The 27,734-nt window shown below is 38.8% G+C and overlaps 1 protein-coding gene across 3 annotated transcripts in view; it reads right to left on the minus strand.

The window, feature by feature from the left end:
- vps53 (VPS53 subunit of GARP complex) overlaps positions 1-27,734 on the minus strand; it is a 271,204-nt gene that overhangs the window by 205,528 nt on the left and 37,942 nt on the right. For all 3 annotated transcript variants that reach the window (XM_072243137.1, XM_072243138.1, XM_072243139.1), the window contains exons 5-7: positions 12,795-12,881; positions 7,422-7,537; positions 6,115-6,234 (exon numbers count right to left, since the gene is read on the minus strand). In XM_072243137.1, coding sequence (XP_072099238.1) covers positions 6,115-6,234; positions 7,422-7,537; positions 12,795-12,881 — 323 coding nt within the window. The remainder of the gene's footprint in view (positions 1-6,114; positions 6,235-7,421; positions 7,538-12,794; positions 12,882-27,734) is intronic.

Here is a 27,734-nt window from a genome sequence, read left to right on the forward strand (position 1 = left end):
ACCTCAGAGGGAGCAGGAAGGGAATATTAACACTAAACAGTATTATCAAGAAAGTGGCATAGGGCACTAAGAGAAAAGTACCTCAGAAAACATACAAAGGACTATAAAAGTAGCCCTGAGAGTTAATCTTAAGTTCAAGCTCTTACCACAAAATGAAACAGTGCTCCTCTGGACCAAGGAGCACAGCATGTACATATAACTCACACACAACACGAAGTACTATTACTGCAAATAAATTAACACATAATGAACTATATTCCAGAAGACTGACATTTAACATATGGTGCATTCATGGCACAAGTTAAAAAATAAACAGTATAATGCTACTGACGCATCATACGTGATGAGACCTGGGTGGTGACAGGAGGTTCAGTAGTCTCCTAGTCTGGGGAAAGATGCTATTTCCCATTCTAATAGTCCTTGCCCTAATGCTATGGTACCTTCTGCCTGTTGGTGGTTGGAGGGGGGGTCAAAAACATTGTGGGACAGATGGGAGGGATCCTTGATAATGTTAAGGGCCCTGGTAATGCAATGCGCCCGATAAATATCTCAGATGGGTGGAAGAGAGATCCCAATGATCCTCTCAGCAGTCATTGGATTCTTTTGTAGGTTCTTGCAGTCAGATATCTTGCAATTCCTGTACCAAACGACACAACATATGCTGCATTCACTGTTGCTGTGGTAAAGCATGTAGCTTATTTGTACATATTTGGCACATATCAGATGTACCAGTACGACAGTGGAGTAAAGGGAATAACAGAGGCATAAGAGAGGAGTTGGCCAGAATTGATGGGAAAAAAACATTGGCAGGGATACGGCAGAGCAGCAATGGCTAGAATTTCTGGAAGCAATTTGGAAGGCACAGGATATATATATATATATATATATATATATATATATATCCTGTGGTATATTGTGATATATATATATATATCACAAAGAGGAAGTATTCTAAAGGAAAGATGGTACAACCATGGCTAACAAACGAAGTCAAAGCCAACATCCCAAAGACAGGGCATATAGTAGAGTAAAAATTAGTCAGAAGTTACAGAATTGGGGAGTTTTGAGAAACCAATAGAAGGCAACTAAAAGGTAAAGATGGAATACAAAAGTAAGCTAGTCAAAAATATTACAGTAGAAGTTTCTTCAGATACATAAAATGTAAAAGAGAAGTGGGAGTGGATATCAGACTGCTGGAAAACAATGCTAGACAGGTAGTAATAGGGGAAACAACAGAACGGGGGACAAACTGAATAAGTATTTTGCATAGTGGAAGACACTAGCAGTATGATGGAAGTTCCAGGTGTCATGAAATGTGTGAAGTTACCATAAATAGTGGAAAGGTTCTTGGGAAACTGAAACCACTGTAGATAAGTCACCTAGACCAGATGGTGTACAGCTCAGTTCTGAAAGAGGTGGCTAAAGAGATTGTGGAGGCATTAGTAACGACCTTTCAAAAATCACTAAATTCTGGAATGGTTCTAGAAGACTGGAAAATTGCAAATGTCACTCCACTCTTCAAGAAGGGAGATAGGCAGAAGCAAGGAACCCATAAGCCAGTTATTCTGACCTCAGCAGATGGGAAGATGTTAGAGTTGATGAAAAAAGGATGAGGTCTCAGGGTACTTGGAGACACATGATGAAATAGGCCATAGTCAGCATGGTTTCCTCAAGGGAAAATCTTGCATGACAAACCTGCTGGAATTCTTTGAAGAAATAACAAGCTGGATAAACAAAGGAGAATCAGTTGATGTTGTGTACTTGGATTTTCAGAAGGCCTTTGACAAGGTGCCACATATGAGGCTGCTTAACAAGCTACAAGCCCATGGTATTACAGGAAAGATTCTAGCATAGATAAGGCAGTAGCTGAGTGGCAGGAGGCAAAGAGTGAGAATAAAGGGAGCCTTTCCTGGCTGGCTACCAGTGACTAATTGTGTTCCACAGAGTTCTGTGTTGGAAGCGATGTGTTTTATGTTATAGGTCAACGATCTGGATGATGGAATTGATGGCAGATGGAATACAGTGTCAGAAAGTGTATGGTCATGCACTTTGGTAGAAGAAATGAAAGTGTTGACTATTTTCTAAATAAAGAGAAAATACAAAAACTGAGGTGCAAAGGGACTTGGGTGTCCTTGTCAACAATTCCCTAAAGGTTAATTTTCAGGTTGAGTCTGTGGTGAGGAAGGCAAATGCAATGTTAGTATTCCTTTCAAGAGGACTGGAATATAAGAGCAAAGATGTAATGTTGAGACTTTATGAAGCACTGGTGAAGCCTCATTTGGAGTATTTTGAGCAGGTTTGGGCCCCTTATCTTAGAAAGGATGTGCTGAAACTGGAGAGGGTTCAAAGGAGGTTCACAAAAATAATTCCAGGATTGAAGGGTTTGTCATATGAAGAGTGTTTGATAGCTCTGGGCCTGTATTTGCTGGAATTCAGAAGAATGAGAGGTGACTTTATTGAAACCTATCGAATGGTGAAAAGCCTTGATAGAGTGGATGTGCAGAGGATGTTTCCTATAGTGGGGGGAAGTCTGAGACTAGCGGATACAGCCTCAGAATAAAGGGGTGTCCTTTTGAACAGAGATGAAGAATTTCTTTAGCCGGGGAGTGGTGAATCTGTGGAATTCTTTGCCACAAGCAGCTGTGGAGGCCGTCTTTATGTATATTTAAGGCAGAGGTTGATAGATTCTTGATTGGCCAGGCCATGAGGGGATACGGGAAGAAGGAAGAAGATTGGGGCTGAGAGGAAAATTGGATCAGCCATGATGAAATGGTGGAGCAGACTCAATTGACCAAATTCTGTTCCTACATATTATGTTCTTATGGTTTTATATTTAACAGCAATTTTAAAGAATAACAAATTTATTGATACTGGTTGAGGAAGGAATGCTGTCCAGCATACCAATGTTCTCCAAAAATTGAAAATGATCCAATCAATTTATAAAAATTGAACACCCTTATTAAAAGCAGGACTTCTTTACAAAGTAGAGTACTTTCAACAAACAGAATGTCGATGATTCCTCTATTTATACCCTCTTCTGCATCTTTAAACAAATAATTTGTCACATCACTGCAATACCTCAACATGCCTGAGATAGCACAAGAGTCAGAAAAATCGGTGGACTGGTATCACTACCAACAAGTAGGGCATGTTAAGTGTTGGGTTTGAGGCTATGACCTTCCACAAAGGCACTGATTTCTTTGTATACTCATTAATGTTATATCCACAATAAAAATTAGCAAAATACTTTCATTTTCCACACTGAGATTTAGAACATAGAACATAGAATAGTACAGCACTGTACAGGCCCTTCCGCCCACATTGTTGTGCCGACCCTCAAACCCTGCCTTCCATATAACCCCCCACCTTAAATTCCTCCATATACCCATAAGATGTGGATTTGTAGAAACTACATTAGCCTACAAAATAACCTGGAATTCACTTCAAAGTAATTTATTGTATGTGATGAAACTTCCTGAGAAAATGTGATAAAGGGCTAAATATATTTGTCCTTTTTTCTTTCAGTAATTGTTCAATATGTGCATCATTCCTCCCTGAGCCGAACATTAAAGGGAATGAAATTCCTTATCTATGCTACAAGAATCCTGACATTTAAGGACTGCTGTTATCACTGCGCACATATTGCAGTGTCTGAGCCAGACAAGAGAAAATATCAGAATTTAAACAGCCATAAAGGAAGTCATGTGTGATAGCACAAAAATAGAACAAATTTCAAAGGATTCATATGTGCTCTATCTCAATCCATTTCTTGTGACGCCAATCTATCAAATATACACAAAGCCAAACATCGTACATAATTTAAACAAGAATTAGACACAGGAATTGGTTTAAATCTCATCCAAGGTCAACTCTTAAAGAGACTTTGCACAATGAAATTCATGCTTACATACTAAGCTGCTTGTAAGCTTCACTGGATCTAAGGAAAAACTTGTTCCATTTAGACCAAATGTATGAAAGCAATATCCTAGACAACTTGGGATTACAAGTAAGAGTTCAAGCAGTAATACCATGTAAATCAAAGACGTCATTTAAAAACTACACAAGATTTTCATTCTACACACGAAAGTATTTCTCCAATTTCACTCTTACATTAAAAACTATTCATTTAATCAACAGTCCATCTACCAACTTAAAATATCCACTCTTTCCACTAATGCTGCATCAAGACTGTTATTTCTTTATAAGGTACTAAGCAGCTTACAAAGCAGCTTCAGTGGTTTTTCTTGAATCTGTAACTCCTCCCCAGGGGGCCAAAGGTAGACATACATGTGAACAACGCTCATTTCAAGTTCCACTCCAACTTCTTTCATTAGCATTGCATCAAAGTCTTGAAACACTGGGGGTGCCCATTTTCCACAGGGGCAAGCTCATCAGAAAAGCAGCCACAAGGGACAGGAAATAAATGGTGCTCTTCTACTGATGCTCATACCCCAAGAATAAAGGAATTGGGGACACACACACACACACAAATGCCAGAAGAACTCAGCAGGTCAGGCACCATCTATGAAGAGGAATGCACAGTTGACGTTTTGGACTGAGACCCTTCATCAGGAATTGGATTGTGCTTACCTTTTGCCAGTGGTTCTGTAGTAACCACTGGTTATTTCTTCTCATTATTCACTTCAGACTTCCAGACTCTGTATCTACGCTTCTGCTTCAGTAGCTAATTAACCAGTGGAGCACTGTGCAAAGAAGTGCTAAAACAAGAGGCTAGGGCACAATTCTGATTTGATGGAGACAGCCGTGAGAAGCATGGAGGAACATCTGGAGAAACTTCTGAAATGCCCGGTTCGCTGCCGCTGCTACTGTGCGATCGAGAATCTCCGGAGGGAAGGCCCCAAAATGCTCAGCTTTGCCTGCTGCTGGCGGCTGGGGCTGGGGTCGAAGCACTCGGCAGAGATGGTGCTCGGTGTCGGAGAACTGGTCAGAGGCTTGAAGTTCTCGGACGACTCAGAGTCAGACTATGGTCGGGCATGGCAGGGAGAGTTTTCTTCCTTCTCCCATCTGTGTGAGATGTGGGACTTTCGAGAGACTTTGAATTTTTTTTACCGTGCTCATGGCCTCTTCTTCATCAAGTTACGGTATTGCTTCCACTGTTGTAACTATATGTTATAATTATGTGGTTTTTGTCAGTTTTTCAGTCTTGTCCTGTGTTTCTGTGATATCACACCGGAGGAATATTGTATCATTTCTTAATGCATGCATTAATGACAATAAAAGAGGACTGCGTTTCCTCATAATCTAATCTAAGGCTGGCTGCCATTGAAACTGTGACTCTATTCATGTGAATGGAGTCACTGACCCGGTGAAAAACCCTAAATAAGGTAAATGATTTACTTATTTCATTTTATTTCAATTTTTAAAAATCTATTTGCAATCATTTTAACAGTTAATTTGAGTCTTAAAATCATTTAAGCCCATTTGAAGTGTTTTAGAATATTTCAAAATCATTTAAAATATTTCCAAAAACTTTTGGCAGTGGTTAAGCAATCAGGGCATTGTGGGAAGACAACACAGAGCCCCTCTCAAAGGGCACAATGCTCTTTACCACATGGTGCACTTCCTGATACAGAGAGTCAGGTTAGATTGATCTCCATATCCAGATGTTACAGTGCAGGAGAGGCGCTATACTCAGGTAGCAGACCACATCAAGTACAGTATGTCTGCAGCATACCCAGTACCTCTTTTTGAAAAGTCATGTCTTTTCACAAAGCATTGATAAAATGAGCAATGTCATAGACTTTGCTATCACAGCATCTGAACTACCCATTCGTGTGCCAAGGATTGGAATCAAGCTTGCCAATATAAAAGCCAGCTTTTAGATACCAATCTATGACAGATATCTGAATGTTCATCAAACTTTCTTATTCCATTTATCCTTTTTAAGTAGTGGTATAAGGGGATATAGGAAATGTTGCCAATTTCAATAAAATAAATAGACAAATTTCTCATGCTTGAAAATCACAAGGATCTCATGTGAATTTGGTCTAGTAAAGTTCTAATTTTTAAAAAATAAATCCAGATTTGTTTTGCTTCTATAAAGAAACCACTTAAAAGGTGACCACAAGCCAAACAGAAGCTTTGATACTTTACCTTTCGGAGAGCTGGCGGATCTGCGGAATGCCCATGTACTTATGAAAATGTTCCAATACGTTTACCACCCCTTGCATGAGGTTAGCCACTTCTCCATACTGTCTACGGCGAGTCATAGCCCTGCAGAAATAAAGTATGTGCTCAAAGCTGCCAGCACTATATTCAATTTGTCCTCATCCTCATTAACAGCAAAAATAAGATGAAACTCTTCAACAACCCCTAGCTGTCTGCAATTCAATAAAATTCTAATATATTAATTTTGAAATTTGGAGTTATATTGGTGATTATGATTTCACAATATCGCAGTTAGACATTTCTTTCCCTACATTGTCCCAAAAAATTAACAATTTTCCTGAACAAACTGCAGTACAATCTCAAATAAATGAGGCTCAATAGATTCACATGACAGCATTTCAAATCAGTGTCAATACCTGCAATATTTACATCTTTTCAGTTACTGCAGGAGTCTATTAACGTGTAACTACAGTGTTGTTCAACTAAGAATTCATAGGATCTTAAGCAAGATGTTCATCTTTCACCTATAATGCAGCAAAATGAATAGTTATTAAGCCTAGGGCACAACAGTTATGACAACCTGAGGTAAGTGAAGGAAGTGCCAATTTTGCAGTCTCTGCTGCCCTATTATAAAGTCTCTGCTCAACTCATTGAACTTTGACTGGGCAAGATTAGGGAACTACAATTAGCCTCATGATCCTTAGGAGGAGAAGATAATTCTGAAAAGCATGGAATACTTGGAGGTCTTAGACAATAGAGCTGAGCTCAGCCAAACAGATCTGTAAGGGTCAATAAACTGCCAATATGCAAGATCTATTTGCAAAACTGCAATTCTGAAGAACCCAGGATGGCAAAATCCTACGGTAGAAGGAATCGCCATAAAGATAGGAGGGAGTGGTGAAAAATTTACTCCATGTTGATTTATAAAATTCCATCAAGTTCATTGGATGTTCTTAAGGGACACTGAATGCAAAATAAAACAGGTGCCAAGGGAACTTTTGCACATAAGATTTGCACACACTGATACAGTTTTCTTACTCTAATCTTGTTTATTAAAGTAAATTTACTTCCAGTTCCTATTAAGCTCCACCTTGTCTTTGTTTGGAGACTGCTTTGAACTCATTAGTTAGCAGCCTTATTTGCTTTTTATCTTGTTCCACAATGGCTGAGTCAGCAAAATCACTTCAATTCCAAAATCAATTATCTGCCTAATACCTGTTGGAATGAATGCACAGTTGAAATCTTGCCACACTAAAAACCAAATAACATTTTTTATACAAGTGACTACTTACTCCAAGGAGTCAACACCACCTGCAAGCATATGCAGGTGATTAAGTGTGGTGATGGAAGTTGTAAGGTGACGTTTGGCGTGATCAAGTTGTTTAATATCCCGTGTGATTTCCTTGACCTAAAGAACACAGTTTGAAAAGGTCACTTCAACAAGAGCACACTTTCTAAATCTGTACTTATTTCAAGCTAACATGGGCTGAATCATATTAATGTTGCAACCTGAATTCTTAAAATTACAAACTATGGCAAATATGAACATCCTGAACTACTTAAGTTGTTGTATTGTTTGCTTCCAAGAGCTATTGGATCCACCATGGAAAAAAAAATTAGAATTACTTTTGTAACTAATCAATATTTTAATTCATTTTTTCCCTTCTCTCTTTTCCTCTCACAATAACTCCTTGCCTGTTCTCCATCTTCTTCTGGTGCTCCCCTCCCCCTTTCATTCTTCCAAGGCCTTCTGTCCTATGATACTCCCACTTCTCCAGCCTTGCATCCCTTTTGCCAATCAACTTCCCAGCTCTGAGCTTCATCCCTCCCCCTCCTGTCTTCTCCTATCATTTCGGGTCTCCCCCTCCCCCTCTCAAATCTCTTACTATCTCTTCTTTCAGTTAGTCCTGACGAAGGGTTTCGACCCAAAACATTGACTGTACTTCTTCCTCTAGATGCAGCTTCGCCTGCTATGTTCCACCAGCATTTTGTGTGTGTTGTTTAACTCATTACTCAGCTTCCTGCAGATTCATCGAAAACTACAGCAAATTTCTACAGATGTACTGTGGAGAGCAGTCCAACTGGTTGCATCACCGTCTAGTATGGAGGGGCCACTGCACAGGATTGGAAAAAGCTGTAGAAAGTTGCACCAACTCCATCATGGGTTCTAGCCTCCACAGCATCAAGGACATCTTCAAAAGGCAATATCCATCATTAGGGGCCCTCATCACCCTCATCTCATTGATATGACCGTGGAGGTACAGGACCCCGAAGACACAAACTCAATGTTTTAGGAGCAGTTTCTTCCCCTCCCCCATCAGATTTCTGAATGGACAAAGAACAAACTCAGAAGCACTAGCACAATTTTATTTATTTATATAAAATTGTAATTTGTAGTTTTTTTTATGTATTGCATTGTACAATTAGACAGTATACTTCCCATTAGAAGCCATGCAAACAGGTTTGACATTTACAACATGAAGCTAACATGCAGTTATATCATAATTTCAGCACTGCATCTTTCACTCCCTAACTAAATCTAGACTTCCTTTGTCCAGAGAACAACTGTAATATTAAAGTCAAGGAGGAACCCAGAGCAGAACCTGCAGAGATTGACATTAAAACAAGAATTACAGAGATAGCAATCTCAAGTTGAAGCATTACATACAGCATCTGCAAATAGGGTCTTCTGTCTCATGCACCTTGGCACAATATGTTTTAGGAACAGCTTCATCACACACTCAGCAGCTTAGGAGCAGCTTCTTCCCCTCTACTATTAGATTTCTGAATGAATAATGAACCAACTCCAAATGGATTTCCCGCTTCATTTGGCAAGGAAAGAAACCTAGAATTCGATATAACACCTTACAGTTAGGGAAGGAAGGAGGAGGTATGGTTCTTTCTTGCCTGAGAAATTATTTTTATGTCTCACAGATAACCCCTCTGTTATATTGGTGTAATAGGGAATATAAGGCTAGATGGAAGGAAATAGAATTTGGTTTAGTTGACAGTTTCCCTCTACAGGCCTCAATAGCTGATAAAGGATTGATGGCCCAGTTGGAAAAATTTAAAAACAGTTGGATAAATCTTACATTAAAAGTATGGCAGAAGGTGGTTAATTCATGTGGAATTAATAACATGTTAAAACTCTTTAGATGGTGTGCATATGATACCGAATTCCTTCCCAACAGAGGAGATAAAAGATTTGAGCTATGGATAAAGAAAGGTCTTACAACCTACCTCTCATTTATAGATAAAAGAGTATTACAAAGTTTCCAAATCCTGCAGGACAAACATGGCCTAGAACATAATGACTTTTTTTAGGTACCTTCAAGTACGAAACTATGTTAACCAGAGTTGTAGATATACAGACCTATCAACAGTAGAATTAGAATTTTTCAAGATTCTGAATTCGGCTTGCAGTTCAATACCTAGTAAATCAGTTTCTCGAGTATATAATGCACTCTCCCATGCTAAAAATGTAAATACACTGTATATTAAAGAGAAGTGGGAGAAAGAAGCGGGGTTGGTACTTTCAGAGGAGGCTTGGAGGAAAATCTGCAGCTTTCAATGGTCCTCGACTAATTCTTTGACTTGGAGAGAACACTGTTGGAAAAACATAAGATACTTCAAGACCCCATATCAGGAAAAATATAAAGATACAAACGTGACGTGTTGGAGAAGGTGCGGCTCCAAGAAGGCAAATCATTTTCATATTTTCTGGGACTGCCCTAAATTAAGTCTATATTGGGAAGGTATTCATAGAACATTAGTTAAGGTACTTAGGTCTCAGATACCTCTGAACTTTGAGACGCTCTATTTGGGGCATGTATTGTTTCTTGAACAGAAGGAAGATATAAAGTTGCTGCAGGCCCTCTTAGCGGCAAGTAAGAAATCAATCACTAGAAAGTGGCTAAATCCAATACCACCTACATTAGAAGATTGGCACGAAATTATCTTGGAAATATTTAAAATGGAAAAGTTGACTTACTCCCTGAGAATTCAAAAAGAAAAATTTTATCAAATCTGGAATAAATGGATTGAATATATAACCCCAATGCGAGCAGACTTTAGATGACTCTCCTAATGACTTATACTGCTCTTCTCATCAACACAGTAATATTGCTAACGTAAGCACCCCTAGTCTAAATGTCTTTTTTTTTGTTTTCTTTTGGAAAATAGAGAATTAACACAAGTAAAGGGAAAGATTTGGGAAAGGGATAAAAAATGAAAAAATTAAGTAAATAAGTACATAGGGATTGGATAATTATGTCTGCGGGCAGGAGCAAGCATGAACAAATTAGGATATAAACACCTACAATGGTTGTTACATAGGCTTATGTACAACATTTTGGACCAGTGGAAATGGTCCAGAAGAGTTATATGGAAACTATTATTACCATTTTTCTTAACAACTAATACCATTACTTAGTCTAATAGATTAGAATTACCACAGTACACAGTTATCTATTTAAGTGTCTAATTTCCTTTTATATCATCTCAATGTGTACTTAAGAATGTATAAATAATTATAGTTTTATACATATAAAAAATGGAAAAGGTTATATGTGTGAAAAAAGTACATGATATTTGTGAATTCCTTATCCAAATAAAAATAAAATTTAAAAAAAAAGAACAATGAACCAACTCATGAACACTAACTTGGTCCACTCTCCTCTCTTACAGCTCCTGTAATTAAATGTATAAACTCAATGCATATTATTACTATTGAAATGAGAAATACAATAGAGCTCATTTCAAAGAATTTCCATCCAATATGGCAATTGCAAGGGATATGGGGGAGGGGAGTGGGGGAAACCAGAGTGAGCTTTGGCATTACCCGTGTTGATGTTTAGAATATGTACCTAAGGGGTCCAATCCAATTCATCCAGACCTTTTCGTCCCACTCCTGCGCTCGCTCTCATTTATCCTAATCATGCTGACCTCTGCTGGCTTCTACTATAAATTCAATGTCCTTCCACTCAACTGCACAAAATGCTCCACTATTCTGTCTCACTCTACACCTGCAATACCCTATCACACATCTTGCGGCCTTCACGTTTTCACCTGCTACATGCCCCCCTCCCCCCATTCTTGTCATTCTTTCCCTTGGCTGCACCTTTTGAAACTTCACCCTTACCCACAACCGCTCCTCCCTCCCCTATCATCCTCAGCATGGCCCCCCCCCGCAAGGCTGTGTGCTTAGCCCATCGCTGTAATTCTGCTCACACACGACTGCATGGCCAAATACCCAAGTAATCACATTGTCAAGTTCACCGGTGACACGACCGTGGTGGGGCTCATCACCAGCAACAATAAGACAGCCTACAGAGAGAAGGTGGAAGAGCTCGAGGCCTGGTGCCAGGCAAATAACCTCTTCTTCAATGTCAACAAGAGAAAGGAGATGACTTCCAACTCGGGAGAACTTGTACTACTCACATCCCTCTTTACATCAGCGACACAGCAGAGGAAACTGTAAACAGTTTCAAACTCCTGAAAGTGCACATCTCATACAACCTTTCATGGTCCCAAAACACATCCTTCACAGTCAGGAAAGCTCACCGATGCCTCTGTTTTCTGAGGAGGCATTCTTGCGACCTTCTGCAAATGTGTGGTCGAGAGCATCCTATCACGCGGCATGGTACGGAAACTGCACTGCGGTGGACAGGAAGGCTCTACAGCGGGTACTCAAAACTTCTCAGTGCAATACCAGTACCAGCCATCAAGGACATATATACAGAAAGTTGCCAGAAAAGGGCTAGCAATATCATGAAGGACCCCACTCACCCTGGTCACGGACTGTTTGTCCCACTCCCATCACAGAGGAGGCTACATGCATCCACACTAGGACCACCAGACTCAAAAACAATTACATTCCCCAAGTAATTGAGCAAGGCTGATCAACATCTCCACCTACTAACCAACCCACCACCATGACTTTATCATCTCCTCTCAGAGTCACATTATGTACAGACACTTTATGTACATAGATACAATCAATGCTAATAAGCCATCTTATGTATTTATATTAATTGAGTTTTCTTTTATTATTGTGTTCTTTATTTTAGAGTGTCTTCTATATGCTGCATCAGATCCAGAGTAACAATAAATTTGTTCCCCTTTACACTTGTGTACTGGAAACAACATTCTTGAAATCTTAAACCTCTTGTTTCATTAATTCTCGCCTCAAGTCTTCCTATTTGCTCTCTTTCTCTACACAGGATCGGAAAAAGCTGCAGAGGGCTGCAAGCTCAGCCAGCTGCATTGTGGACCTTAGCATCCGCACCATCAAGGACATCTTCAAAGGACAATACTCTTAAAAGGCGGCATCCATCATCAAGTATCTCCACCACCTAGAACATGTCCTACTTTCATTACTACCAGAAAGGTGGTACAGGAGCCTGAAGACACTACGCAACATTTCAGGAGCAGTTTCTTCCCTTCCATCATCAGTTTTCAGAACAATGAACCCATGAACACTACCTCACTATTTTTGCACTACTTATTTTTTTGTATAAATACATTTCTTACTATAATTTATAGCATATTTGCTGCTGCTGCAAAATAACAAATTTCACAACATACATATGTTAGTGATAATAAACTTGATTCTGGAATCCTCTGTGGATCAACTACCAAAACAATGTCTTCAGCATCACACTTACCATCTGTTCTGATTTCTCTGCCTTGTCCTTAATGTCCTTAATCTTGGCAAAAAGCTGTTGAATAGCTTTCTGTGCTTCCTCCAAAGCCTGAATAAGAATAATGATAAAGGTTTAGGACAGTGGCATTGAACAAAGATGGAAGCAAACAAGGCATGGACAAAGCACAATAGTTTTCCCTCTAACATTGTTTTTGTAAACATTCAACAAGAGTTTTAAAAAATCAAAAAGACAGAAAATAGTAGGAGATCCAATATTAGAGAATGAAAACCTTCATAGTTTTGCTTCAAACTGAAGGTCAAGTAATAGAACAAGTATTATTTTCTAAGTTATTAGAACCAAATAGCAGGTCTTTATAATTTTTTTGCTTGGTTGAATATTTTTTATGGCTTCCAGTCACTCCTTTCCCCTTAGTGTGTACTTAGATGTACACTCCAACCAACCAGCACACTTCTCTTTCCCGAGAGTAAACACCAAACAGAACTGGCAGGCAACATGGTTCATCCTTCACTAGAATTTCATGGATCAACACTTTTTGCAGAAACCACTTCAACAACTCTCAAACTTTTACAGTGTGGTAGTTTATAACTCTACCCATACTATGCAATGCAATGCTGTACTAATACGTATGTAGCCCAAATCTCCAGTAAACTCAAGAGGAGCAATGTATAATACTAACTGATAAACTAACGCCAGTGCCCTGCAGTTATAGTGAAAGGAAGTCTTGTTTTTATGTGGTACCTTTCACAATCTTCAGATATCCCAAAGCAAACTGAAGCCGATGAAGAATCTCTTGAAGAGTAGTGATTATAGTAATGCAGCACCAATTATGCACTGTACGTTCTCACAAAGAAAATAAATGTGAACAAAGCCAGATGATACTTCTGTTAACCCAACGTGGCTAATGCACACAAACTAGAAGGTGGCCTGGACCAAGTGAGGTCCTGATCCAATGGCAAAGAGATATGATAAGGGGGTTCAAGGTGATGGGAGATCAGGCTCTACTACACAGACTTTGCGCATGTGCACACATATGGATACAAATAAAAATATTCTTGTCCACACACTCTTCCTCAGCACCTTCCCACGTTGTCCTATCCTAAACCCTCCAGTTAAACTCCATCTCTGATCGTCATTATTCAGCTCCTTTACCAAGTACATTTTAGTTTCAGCCCCCTTTAATCAGCCATCTCTCTTTCATCTTTTCTCTCAGTACCCTCTTTTCACTCACCCATTTCTCTGCTTTCTCCCTTCAAATCACTCACCTCTCAACTCACTTCCACCTCAGTCACTCCTCACCATCCTCTCCCCTTCACTTACCCTTCCTCTCAGCTTCCACCCACTTCAGCTACCTCCTCTCTCTCAACAGTCATTACTCCCCCATTTTCTGCACTCTTTCTCAGCACTCCCCCTTCATTCATTTCCTTAGCTGCCCCCTTCAATATTCCCCTCTTAGCAGCTTCCTCCTTTACTCAACCCACCCTTGGCAGCCATTAACTCCCTCCCTTTCAGTTTCACCCCTTTATTCTCTCTCCCTTTCACTCGCTTGCCATCTCAATGTCTTTTTCCTTCTTTTATCTTCTCTCAGCTGCTTCTCCTTCACTCTCCCACTTCCCCTTCACACCCCATCCTCTTCGTTCCTTCTACTTTCTCCCGTTCTTTCCCCTCACCATTCACTGCCCCCAACATATTCCCACCAGTCATGCACATACCTCGACTCCAGCCTGACCCAAACTCCTGCTGCTAACAGTATGCCTTCTATCATGGTGGGGCAATCTCCCAACTTCCATTGTTTGTCCTCACCGCCGTGCACTGGATGCTCTATTTCATTAGGAGTTTGAGGAGGTTTGGTATGTCTCTAATGACTCCAGCAAATTTCTACATGTGCATCATGGAGAGCATTCTGACTGGCTACATCACCATCTGGTATGGAGGTGTCAATGCATAGGATCAGAAAAAAACTGCAGAAGTGTAAACTCAGCCAGCTCTATAAGGGCACGAGCCTCCTCACCATGTAGGACACATTTGAAAGGTCACAAAGGCAGCATTCATTACTAAGAATCCTCACAATCCAGGACATGGCCTCCACTCATTACTACCATCGTGGAGGAGGTACAGGAACCTGAAGACACACATTCAGCGTTTTAGGAACAGCATCTTTCACTTTGCCATCGGATTTCTGAACAGTCCGTAACCTCAAGAACACTATTTATTCATAATTTTATACATTTCTTATTGTAACTTGTTGTATATGTTACGTATTGCATTATACTGCTGTGCAAAACAACAAATTTCACGACATACATCAGTGATAATAAACCTGATTCTAATTCAGATTCAGTTGAGAAAAATGTGCATGTTCAAACCATTTATATGAAAGGAGGATGGCTTCCTTTATCAAATTTATTAAATTCACAAAACTGGCAGAATTCCTCTCTATAATAACAATCTCACCATTACTAGGTTACAAGCGCTATGAGGGTTTAACACTGCCAGAGTAAATGTTGTGGGTGTTCAAGCTTTGAAGTCTTTGCAAGCGACAATGAAATTAGTAAGCCAAGAAACGCCATGTGTTCTTGGATTGATCGATCTCGGAAGTGCAGAACGGGGTGAAGAGATAAGTAATTGAACCATTCTGAGTCTTGAGCCAATCATAACCAATGTGTTGCAGGGGAAAATAAAAATGTGCACCCAAAGATAACTCCAACATTTCCTTCATAACATGAACTGCCTATTCCCACCAGCAGGCTACAGCGTTACCAATAATATTGGGAGCTCTACTGGGAAAAGCCATGAGGGGCAGTTCTGGCTGATTCAAAGCTGAATCCCTCCACTGAGATACAAGGAAGAATACAGGGGCAGGCTACTCTGATTTTTGGGAAAAACCATACTTATGCAAATAGCTGCACATTCAGGGAGATCATTTGATTAATAAAGTGTCATTAGTATCCTCATTCATGGATATCTTAGTACAAACCATTTCTCTTTCAAAATACGTGCTCAAAAATTCAGCACTCAAATGGTTAATTGCATGATTTCTCCTCCCCCCCCCCCAATTTCTTTTTACTGAACTGATCGGAATCTGTAACAAATAACAACCCCATGGCTCAGTTTCAAATATCTGTTGTTAATTAGCTGTAATAATTTTTATTTGATCTTATTTACATTCTGCTGCTGTGGTCTAATTACTGACAGTCCAGCTTCCGATTTTGTCTGAACCTGGAATAATTACCAAGGAGAGCCCGTTTTCAAATACAATGGTGATCAGTAAAAACGGATGAGTCGCTTTTCCAGTCTAAACAAGGTCATCTTCTCTTTCATATGTCAGACTTCCAGACTTAGAGGGGGAAAAAAAATCTTCCTTTTTTTTATTGCTTATTTATGAAATCCAATCTCAGAATTATCAAGCAATTCTACCCCATACTCCAAATAAATATCCAATACCATAGACAGGGTTTTATTCCTGAAAATGTTACCTCTCACTCATTCACACAAACACTGCAGGACAAAAGCCAGTAATTACATATTAAGGACATCATATCATATTCCATTGCTACCCTCTGTACTTCACACACTTTCCAATGGAAACACACTGATTTAACAGCCATTTTCCTATGAAACAGTAAGTCAATTATTCTAGGGTTTTAACTATACCCAACTTGCACATTTTGAACTGTGATCTGGAAATGTCAACTGCCAAGGGCAGTAGGCTGTGGAATTCTGCAAATTTACAAGATCTCAAACCCAGATGGCTGTCATTCAAAACAACAAGTAGTGCTCTTGTGTCTTGAATGTTAGACAGGAGCTTTTTCTTTTTAAGGATTCCAGAGAAAATGGCAAGCTTGATATTCAAATCCATTTTCACGCAACTCTGATGGAGAATTAATTCAACTGGATGATAAGGAGCCAAATGTAAAACAAATCGCATTCCGGTTGATAGTGAATACATATAAACAGACATCCATTGACATTTTAAGGGTTTAAGCAAAATACTATGTACAACTGACTATAGGGTCCAAATTGAACAAAGCCACAATAATGCTTGAAAGGCACATGCAAGACTTTAAAATATTTCCAATATATTTTGAACAAGGAACACTTCTTATGTTCATAAACACCACAATTTCAGTAATCACATTTTCAAATCAATATAGTTCATTAACAAAATGTAGGTATTTATTTTGATGAGCAAGTGTTTAGACCTGCCCAATGAAATTCTAGCCAGACAAAACTGTTCTTTCACTTGGCTGTATAAACAGGCATTCAATTAATGTTTCAGCTAGGTTGTGTGAATTCACTTACAAATTACATAGAATATACAGCACAAGACAGGCCATTTGCTCTGCTTTTCTAATTTGATATTCTTACATTACATGATTTCCCCTACTGCCTTTCCCTATCAACAAACTTCAATTTTCCTCTGCAAGCCTTCAGTAGCTTTCATTTACACAACTCAACTACTTTATTCAGTATTATCTACAGTGGCACGCAAAAGTTTGGGCACCCCGGTCAAAGTTTCTGTTACTGTGAACAGCTAAGTAAATAAAAGATGAACTGATTTACAAAAGGCATAAAGTTAAAGATGGCACATTTCTTCAATATTTTAAGCAAGAAAACTTTTTTACTTCCATCTTTTACAGTTTCAAAATAACAAAAAAGGAAAAGGGCCCGAAACAAAAGTTTGGGCACCCTGCATGGTCAGTACTTAGTAACACCCCCTTTGGCAAGTATCACAGCTTGTAAATGCTTTTTGTAGCCAGCTAAGAGTTTTTCAGTTCTTGTTTGGGGGATTTTTGCCCATTCTTCCCTGCAAAAGGCTTCTTGTTCTGTGAGATTCTTGGGCCGACTGTTGCATTTTGGAAACAAGTCTTGTGGACTGATAAAGATAAAATAGAACTTTTTTTTTCATCTTTTACTCACTTAGCTATTCACAGTAACAGAAATTTTGACCGGGGTGCCCAAACTTTTGCATGCCGCTGTACCTAGCAGCAACAAAATAGGCAACATTAAATGTTAAATTTTCCACTTCTGTGAGAGCAGAATGACACTTGACTTATCCACTGAACTCCTTCAGAGATTTTCAAGATTCCAGGTACCAAGAAAATTCATTATTCAGCAGCTGAAACCCCAACATTTTGATTGGAAGCTGTCACTGTTTCTAATGAAAGGCCAATTAGAATAGTTTCTCAATGATGGACAATTAGAAAGTGGAGGAAAAAAATAGAGACCAGAGAAACTGGAACCTAAAGCAATAAACGATCTGCTAGAGGAGCTCCGCTGTCAACCAGTATCTGTAGGAAAAAATAATTTTTCCTCCTTTATTTTCCTATAACTACTTTTCTCCCACAGATGCATCCTGAATGTTTACACTCTATGGCCACTTTATTATGTACACCTGTACTTTAATGCAAATATCCAATCAGCCAATCATGTGGCAGCAAGTCAATGCACAAAAGCATGCAGACATGGTCAAGAGATTCAGTTGTTGTTCAGACCAAACATCTGAATGGGGATGACATGTCATCTAAGTGACTGGTTCAAGCTGACAGGAAGGTGACAATAATTCAAATAAGCACACGTTACAACAGTGATGTGCAGAAGAGCATCTCTGAATGCACAACACGTCAAACCTTGAAGTAGATGGGCTACAGCAGCAAAAGGCACTCGGTGGCCACTTTAATGGATACAAGAGGCAACTAATAAATTGGCCACTGGGTGTATTTATGGACTCAAACTCATACTGATAGTCAGTTTGACATCAAAAGAAGTGTTTCCATGTAGATGATTTAAAAAGAAATTTATAAATGTTCATGTAAGCCTGACAGCTGCAAATCTGCAATACATAAACACCACTGTTGCTACTGCCCCTCTGTTTTCCATGAAGTAGCTCTGCCTGCGTAACATTTAGTAAAATGTATTCTACACGATGCACTTCGGCATGGACCACACAGCTATTTGTACTTGAACCTGCCATACAAAAATGTAGCTGTTCTGACTATGCTATAATTGCTTATAGTCCTTTTGTCACAGAAGAATAACTCATTTCTGGAAAAACTGCTGGACACAATATACTAGAAACGCATTTGATTGTTTTCTTTCTCTCCTTTTCTTTTGTCCTTTTTTTCCTTATATTTCCTTATCTGCTCCAGAGGAGTCCATTCATTGAAGTGAATTTATTCTATATGCATTGGGCATTTTGGTTATTCACAAAGGAGCTGTGACAGTGAGAATTAGTGAACTGCTATCCATGTAGGTGGGCTTTAGCCTGCATAATCCAACCCTGTCATTGTGCAATGTACCTACACCCACAAAAGAATGCAAACTAACCAGCAGGAATGATAAAAATTTACCATTATTTCCCTTCCTAACCCAAAGGCCAAACATAACATCACAATCACTATCCCACTACAAAGCAGTTTAACGCAGAAATTACTCACATATTATGATGCAGATGGAGCATCTTCAGCTCCAGCTAAAGGAAACCCGATCAAATCAATTCCATTTTCCTATATTTCCCTGTAGTCCTTCAATTTACTTTCTATCCCCTGCCATCGCCTTCTGACCCTTTCTGTCACTTATCTACACAAAGGGCGATCTGTCATTGCCAATTAACCTAACGGTACCTCCTTGGACTGGGAGAGGAACCAGAGCACTCGGAGGAAACGTACATGGATCACTGGAGGAATGAGCAAACTCCAACAGATCAGCATTGAACCCAGTCTCTGGAGCTGCAAGCAGCAGCACTAACTGCTGCACCATGAAGTCCAATGAAGGACCCACCTTGCACGCATGGCACTGGTATTCATTTAAGAGATTCTTGAGCCACTTGACTTGTACTTACTAAGAATCCACAGACTTCTAGAATTGAAAATTCTCAAGATTCATAAATCTCCAAGTCAGGGAATTTCTTCTCATCTCAGCCCTAATTAGCCAATCCCTTATCCCAAGGCTTTCATTGTATTCTTAAATAGAATACAAGAATAGATGAAAACTTAAGTGCAGGGTATTGTACCGCCCTCTGCAACTGGATCCTTGACTTCGTAACCAGAAGACCGTGATCTGTGCGGATTGGTGATAATATCTCCTCCTCGCTGACAATCAACACTGGTGCACCTCAGAGATGTGTGCTTAGCCCACTGCTCTGATCATTCTATGCCCATCACTGTGTGGCTAGGCATAGCTCAAATATCATCTATAAATTTGCTGATGATATAACCATTGTTGGTAGAATCTCAGAAGGAGACAAGAGTGCATACAGGAGCAAGATATGCCAACAAGTGGAACAACCTTGTACTCAACGTCAGTAAGACGAAAGAGGACTTCAGGAAGGGTAAGACGAAGGAACACATACCAATCCTCAAAGAGGGGATCAGAAGTGGAGAGAATGAGGTTTCAAGTTCCTGGGTGTCAAGATCTCTGAGGACCTAACCTGGTCTCAACATATCAGTGCAGTTATAAAGAAGGCAAGACAGCAACTATACTTCATTAGGAGTTTGACAAGATTTGGTTATCTCAACAAACACACTCGAAAACTTCTATAGGTATACCGTGGAGAGCATTCTGACAGGCTGCATCACTCTCTGATAGGGGAGAGGCTACTGCACAGCACCGAAAGAAGCTGCAGAGGGTTGTAAATTTAGTCGGCTCATTCTTGGGTACAAGCCTACAAAGTACCCTGGATATCTTCAAGGAGCATTGTCTTAGAAAGGCAGCGTCCATTATTAAGGACCTCCAGCACCCAGGGCATGCCCTTTTCTCACTGTTACCATCAGGTAGGAGGTACAGGAGCCTGAAGGCACACACTCAGTGATTCGGGAACAGCTTCTTCCCTTCTGCCATCTGATTCCTAAATAGACATTGAACCCGTGAACACTACCTCACTTTTTAAAAAACCATATATATTATTTCTGGTTTTGCACGATTTTTAATCTATTCAATATACTCATACTGCAATTGATTTACTTATTTATTTTCTCTTCTTCTATATTATTTATTGCATTGAAGTGCTGCTGCTAAGTTAACAAATTTCACGACACATACTGGTGATAATACACCTGATTCTGATTCATCCTCCAAGCTCTCCAAATCAAACGAAGGGTCTCGGCCTGAAACGTTGACTGTACCTCTTCCGAGAGATGCTGCCTGGCCTGCTGTGTTCACCAGCAACTTTGATGTGTGTTGCTTGAATTTCCAGCATCTGCAGAATTCCTCGTGTTTGCATTTTCAGACTTCTGCCTGATCCCCTCACCTAACCATTTCCTTAGTGCCCAACAATCTATTGATTCAAGTTTGAAAATGCTCTTTAAAAAAATTCACAATTCTGAGTAAAGGAATTTCTCCTCATCCAAGCCCTAAATCTCCAACTACTTCTTCTGAGCCTGTGTCCCTAGTATGAGACAATCTAGCCAGAGGAACCAGCTTCTCAGGCATCTAGTCTAAAAACTGCAACTCATCCAAGCATCCAGTTCAAAAAGTTTGGGCTTTAAAGGGACAACTTTAACATAGCCTGACTGGTAAGAAATTGAAAGGACCAAAGAGATCACCCATCCTACACTTTACCTCGGTGAAAAGTAATGAAGCATTTGGATTTTTAATCAATAAACCTAACATTACTGAATTCCTCATGCAGTGTGTTGCATTACTTTATTTTTCCTAAACTTTCTTTTATTGAGCGTTTTTACAGATAAATTTAATCTTTTCTGACACCAGGTTACTTCTTAAAAAACAGACAACCTTGATCTCTGATGGCTGCTGGGGAAGGAATGCTCCTTTCACCGTGTGGAAAAGTACTTAGTGCTTACTACAGGACCAGAGACCCAGCCTACTCACTGTGCACAGGAAACACATTCCACTGTGTGGGATTTTCCACATTCTCAAGGTAAAGGGGCAAGACAGCCACAAGCTATAACCAACACCCAAGAATGTCTGATTACCAGGGTCCCAGTTCTGACGGCAGCATAAAAATAAGGCAATCCTTTTTATGGTTAGTTGTATTTGGGGGTTAAGAAACAAGCACATAATTTCTTTGTGGAACTGTTCTTAAGATGACATACACGTTCTTATGCCTTGTAATACAAGACACACTGGTACAAACCTCTTGACCTTCTAATTTTCAAAAGCATTAAATTTCTTGTGTTCCTGCATGCCATAAACTCTCACTATGTCTTTTGGAATCCAATTTTTGGAATTTAGATAGCTGGGTGTTACAAGGAGCCACCCGTTATAATCGCCATGTTTTCCAGGGAGGGAATATTCTGACAAAGAATTCTCTTTTTAAGTTTCCATCTGAACATTCCTTTCGACTAAAGTCCGAGTTAGTTCCTACCCCTCCCCCAACATACTTCCCCCCCCAATCACAACTCAGCCCAGCACCCCTCATTGACACTGTGATGACTAGGATGAGGCAGATGGATAAAATATAATCAGTCAGGCAGTAGTTTCTATCATTTATGAACAAAATGCAGGTCACTAGCTGTTTCATGACTACAGAAGGCCACCCAACCCAACCTCATTTTCGTTTCTCTTTTGCTCCTCTGTCCTTCCACAAATCAATGAGGCTGTCCAATTCATTCCGAGGCAGCCTCCTTACAAAGTACGTGAAAGTGCAAAGAAATATAAATCATAGGAAACTTCAGTAACCTTGTCCTAGAAAAACAGACCTACTCCCCTGTTTTACTAATTTATGGATTGAAACCAGCACTGAAAATGAGAGCCAACGTGCAGCAGTCAGAGTATCAGATTCAGAACACATATCACAATTACATTTGCATTGGCTACATTTATCTTGGTTGAATACAAAGCCAAATTTGTCTTTTTTGTTCTTTGTGATAACATGAATAAATATTTTAATTTTAAAAAACGATCCCAGTAAAGTCATTTAGAGGTCATATATAACAGAATATGTTTTTTGTTAAGAGTGTAATTTAGAAAATTTTGATAAATAAGTTATGTACAAACTGTGTAGCCTCAGTAAACCCTTGGCTCCAATGTTACTTTGGCTTGAACATAATCTATGCTTATGTTTCTGGTTAATACCGCATGTGGAATCCTAGCCTCTACAACCATTATAAACCAGTCCAGCCAATCACTGCTTTGTTTTTAAACCCCTCTAAACCAAATTTAGGATGATACACTCAGACATCTCTAGCTTCTTGAATGAGACTATCTATATGGTGCCAAACAGCACATAATTATGGGCACTCTGGTCCTGTGTAGTTGAACTCAGCTGAAACTCATTTTGCAGTGCAGAATGAGTGGTTTCTTACAGGAAAATGAGACTTCCATCCCAACAATCTGCACAAACTAAACAACAAAAATGGAAATGAAAAGCAGGTTAATCCTGATTTTACGGCTCATAACACAAAGGCATATAGGTGTGCTGTTACTACAATTATATTTATCTTGTAAATAATAGAACATCAAAACCTGTTGTATAATCAGTGAGATTAAAAAATGTATTTCAAAGCTTGAAAGTAAATTCCATTGCAACAACAAAAAAAAAAACACTAAAATATGTTCAGTTTGGGATGGGAGAGGGGTAGTTTCTATGTCAATCCTTTTTTGCCAGTACCTTTTTCTTGAAGATTGAAACTAATATTATTTTTAATACAAGTTTAAAGTACATTTATTATCAAAGTATGTATATGCCACCATACACTACCCCGAGATTCATTTTCTTGCAAGCATTCACAGTAGAACAAAGTAATCCAACAGAATCAATGAAAAGCCACACTCAAAGACTGACAACCAATGTGCAAAAGGCAAACTGAGCAAATACAATAACAAAAATTATAATAAATAAGAGAAATAATACTGACAACGAGTTAGAGTTCTTGAAAGTAAGCTAATGTAAAGAATCCAAAGAATATAAACTTATATTCTTATACTTCATAATTTTAATTTGTAACAAAATTTATATTTGATAGAAGTCCCAGCATGCAAAAAAGGTAAAATCTACCATGAAATATTCATTTACTGCACAATGAAAGAATTGAAAAATATATCCACGGCTGCCCCTCTCAAAATGATCCTAAGCTATGGTAGTATTAGGAGTTTATTTTGAAGAGTCTCATCTCTCCAGTCAGCTATTATTTTATTAAAATAACTTGCTATTATTTTACTCATATCATAGTGCTATGAAAACCAGCAGTTGAACTTGGAGCAGTTCTGATTTCAAAACGAAACCAGAGACATTTCATAAATTTCATCTTGAACTTACATGGCTCACTGCAAACCTTACAAATGCAAGGCTTCATCAACAGTTGTACACAACAAGGGAGCATCTGGTTTTCATGGGAAATGAATGCTAGGGTTACATACAGTAGGTGGTCTTTGGACGATAAGGTACTGGCACCTCCTTGGCCATGTTGCATGACACTGGATACCATTCATTCTGGAAACAATTCAATTATTGATGGAAATGAGGAAACTTTTAACTATAATGACAACAAAATTGAGATGCCTTCTAGTTTGCTTCCAAAATATAAAGCAGCCCATTATAGAGGAAGTCTCAGGTTAAACCACAAGTACATTCAGCATATATGATAAATGGATGTGTGCAGATATTAGGTAGAGAGAAAATCAGGTTTGGTTGCAAATTTTCTGCTGTGGCACAATGGAATGACATTCTCACTTGAGCAAGAAGATTGTAGGTTTACGTGGCATTCCATAGATTTGAACAACATTAATGTTGACATTTCATCACTGTATTCTGGATTATATATTAAACTGAGCCCATAAATGATTTTGAAGTGAATTATCCCAGAAATCCTGTTCACTTTCTGACCCTCAATCAAAATACTTGGAAAAAACTTGCTAAGCCCAAATATGCTGCCAAATTCCTTAATATATTCTAGAAACTATTCAAGTCCTCCAATGGATATAAAGGACTATGGGATAATAAGGGTGTGAAAAGCACCATAAAGAAATGCTTTTCATGAAGCCTGTCATGGACCTGCTGGCATTGAAAAAAATCACACAAACTAGGCTTTCCATCTTATAATTCCAAACTTCACTAAGAGGCTTTGTACTCCTGTGTTCAGTAAATTCCCTCAAGATCATTCAGGCACAGAAAGCTTGAGGATGACAATATCCACTTTGAGAGAGGATTTCCACTTTGAGGGAGGAATACCCCTCCTCACAACTTCCTTCCACTTCTCCAGGAAAACTGGCTACCATTGATCCGTGCAATCCCCTCCATTTCCCACTAGGATTTACCACAATGCTCTTCAGTGTACAGGGATTTATAGGGTCATAGGCTCTCATTGCAACTAAGTCTAATCTATCACTAGAATCTGCTGTACACAATGATTCACACAACCTCCCAATCACAGATATAATAAAATGATAACACCCGGAAGATTTGCCAGCACAATACTCCATGGGGGTTAACGGGTTTAAAAATACATAAGCAAAAGTTTCAAATATCACATTTTCATTTCCTATTAATTAGTCCAATATTAATTTGTCGTCCTGAGAGGCAAAATATCATTATAGGAATGGCTGGAGCAACAGATGAACTTCTCTTCACCCTTAACCACTGCTTCCAACATATCCATTCCAAAGGTAATGATATTAGTGACAAAAACACCGCATGTCAGCTATCACATCTGCTTCTTATTCACACCAAAAACATGATCTACAATAGACCATGCTCAAAAAGGTGAATATTATTTTTGATGGCTCCTGAATCTAACTTCAAAAGATTTGCCTTTACAGACCGATGTTGAAATGTGTTTGGTTTGGAACTTCTCAGTAAAAACATTTCCTGAATATTTTTTTCTTTGTCCTCTCATGTTTACACAAAAATATTGCTTCAAAGAAGCCATACAGAAACTAATTTAATCTAGCCTTTAAAATAGATTATTTGAATAAAAGCAAGGACAGTTTAGTAGAACTGTTTAAAACCAATCCACACATTATCATTAACATGCACGAAGAGTCTCGTTTTAAGAAAGCATTCAGTTAAAGGATATACCTGCACACTACTGTAAATAAATCCTGATTTTTTATATATATATCTATATATAACCTTGAAGCAACTGCAATCATTAGGTGTAACAATTATGTATCTCCAAGTTCACAGGTTAAGTACGAAACATTTAATGAAAGTATTTTGCTTTAATAACAATTTAATGCATTTAATCACACATTAATTCTCACAGACAATAAATAATGTCAGCTACTTCATTACTTAAGCTGGTTCCACTTTACTTCCATTCCCATACTCCAACACGTTTCCATCCACTAGCAACAAATGTGCAAGAAATTGCAGGATCACACCTCCTGGCTCCTTTCAATCTCAGTTCACTTCAGAACTTTGAAAGTATGGGGACTTTAAGCTATTTCCTATCAGTCTATCATAGAAGAATACAACTGCCATAGATGTATCTTTGCAGGAGAAACACCTCGTTTATATCATCCCCCCAATTCCAAGACACCAAAAAGAAAAACAAAGAACTAAACACCAATATAAATTTAAAACATTAAAACACAAGAAACTAAGTTATACTGTATCATGTTTAACTTACTCCTTCACTCCTGTAACCGCAACCAATTTTAAACCTGAACAAATTTCTAAAAGATTCTATTAAACTTCAGAATATATATTCCTGTCTTATATCCTAGATCAGGGGTTCCTGACCTTTTTTATGTCATGGATCTTTACCATTAACCGAGGGTCCGTGGACCCTAGGTTGGGAACCCCTGCCCTAGATTATACAGCTACTACCAAATGTTTACTTGATCTGATATTTACATTGCCTGATTGTTGAAAAACCATTGTGGTTTACTGAAAATTTGTACCATTACATTTTAGGAACACCCAGTATTAACAGGTGTTTATCTAGTTATTAACTATCATCTTACTTGCTGTTTCTAACACAAGTGGCATAGGGAGAAATTCCTTCAGACTCTTGTCTGATGATGAATAATTTTACCACAGATGTCTTGAAATTTGCTTTTATATTAAGCACTGGCAAATGAATCAACTATACCATAGCAACATTTTGCTTTGTATAATGAAGCAGGTTTCCTTACAACCCAGGCATGCTCAGTCCTGACGAAGGGTCTCGGCCCGAAACGTGGACTGTACCTCTTCCTATAGATGCTGCCTGGCCTGCTGCGTTCACCAGCAACTTTTATGTGGGTTGCTTGAAATTCCAGCATCTGCAGATTTCCTCGTGTATGCTACCCAAATTCCTCATTTTGTGAACACACCAACAAGCTCAGATGTTTTAACCTGAGAGCAGGGGAACTGGTTAAATGGCTATTAATAAGTAAAGGCGTGAGAAGCAAATACTGACAGGAATCAGTCAAGTTCAGTTAAAATATGATTAATTTTTGTTGAAGATTTCAGCTATACTCCTTGCACTTAACATAAAGTTTGCAATAATATTAATGCCAACTTTTCAAAGATTACTGATGGAGTCAATGAAATAAGTATGTTAACAGCAAATTGCAACCCTGAAAGCTATTAAATATAGTTTTAAAAACTGAAGCTTAAAGCATTTTTAAAACACATTTTAATAGAGCTAGCTACCTACGGACACATTTACTGTGATGACTACAGCTACATGCATGTGTGTGTACATTTGTGGTAGTTCCAGCTTCCAATGTGCCATTTACCACACAAGTACGTTATTTTTGTTCTGGAAGCTCAAGCAGTTATATCTGTACTATCAACCATCCATGCCCATCTGAGGTTTGGTAGGCTGTACTACATCCAGTGGTCATCCAGATACTTTTAAAATGTTGCTACGGTGTGTTTTGGTCACTCTTTTAGACCATGAGTTCCATCGGTCCTCCACCGTTCATCCCCCTCCCCCATCTACTGGCTTAGTTGTTCAGAAGAAAATGACCTCAGGCAAGTCATTCTTTTTACTCAAAATGAAATGTAAATTTCTCAACTCTGCACAATTCAATAATCTTCTTTTAGAAATGAGT

The sequence above is a fragment of the Mobula birostris genome, chromosome 25 (genome assembly GCF_030028105.1).
Source record: "Mobula birostris isolate sMobBir1 chromosome 25, sMobBir1.hap1, whole genome shotgun sequence".
NCBI lineage: Eukaryota > Metazoa > Chordata > Chondrichthyes > Myliobatiformes > Myliobatidae > Mobula > Mobula birostris.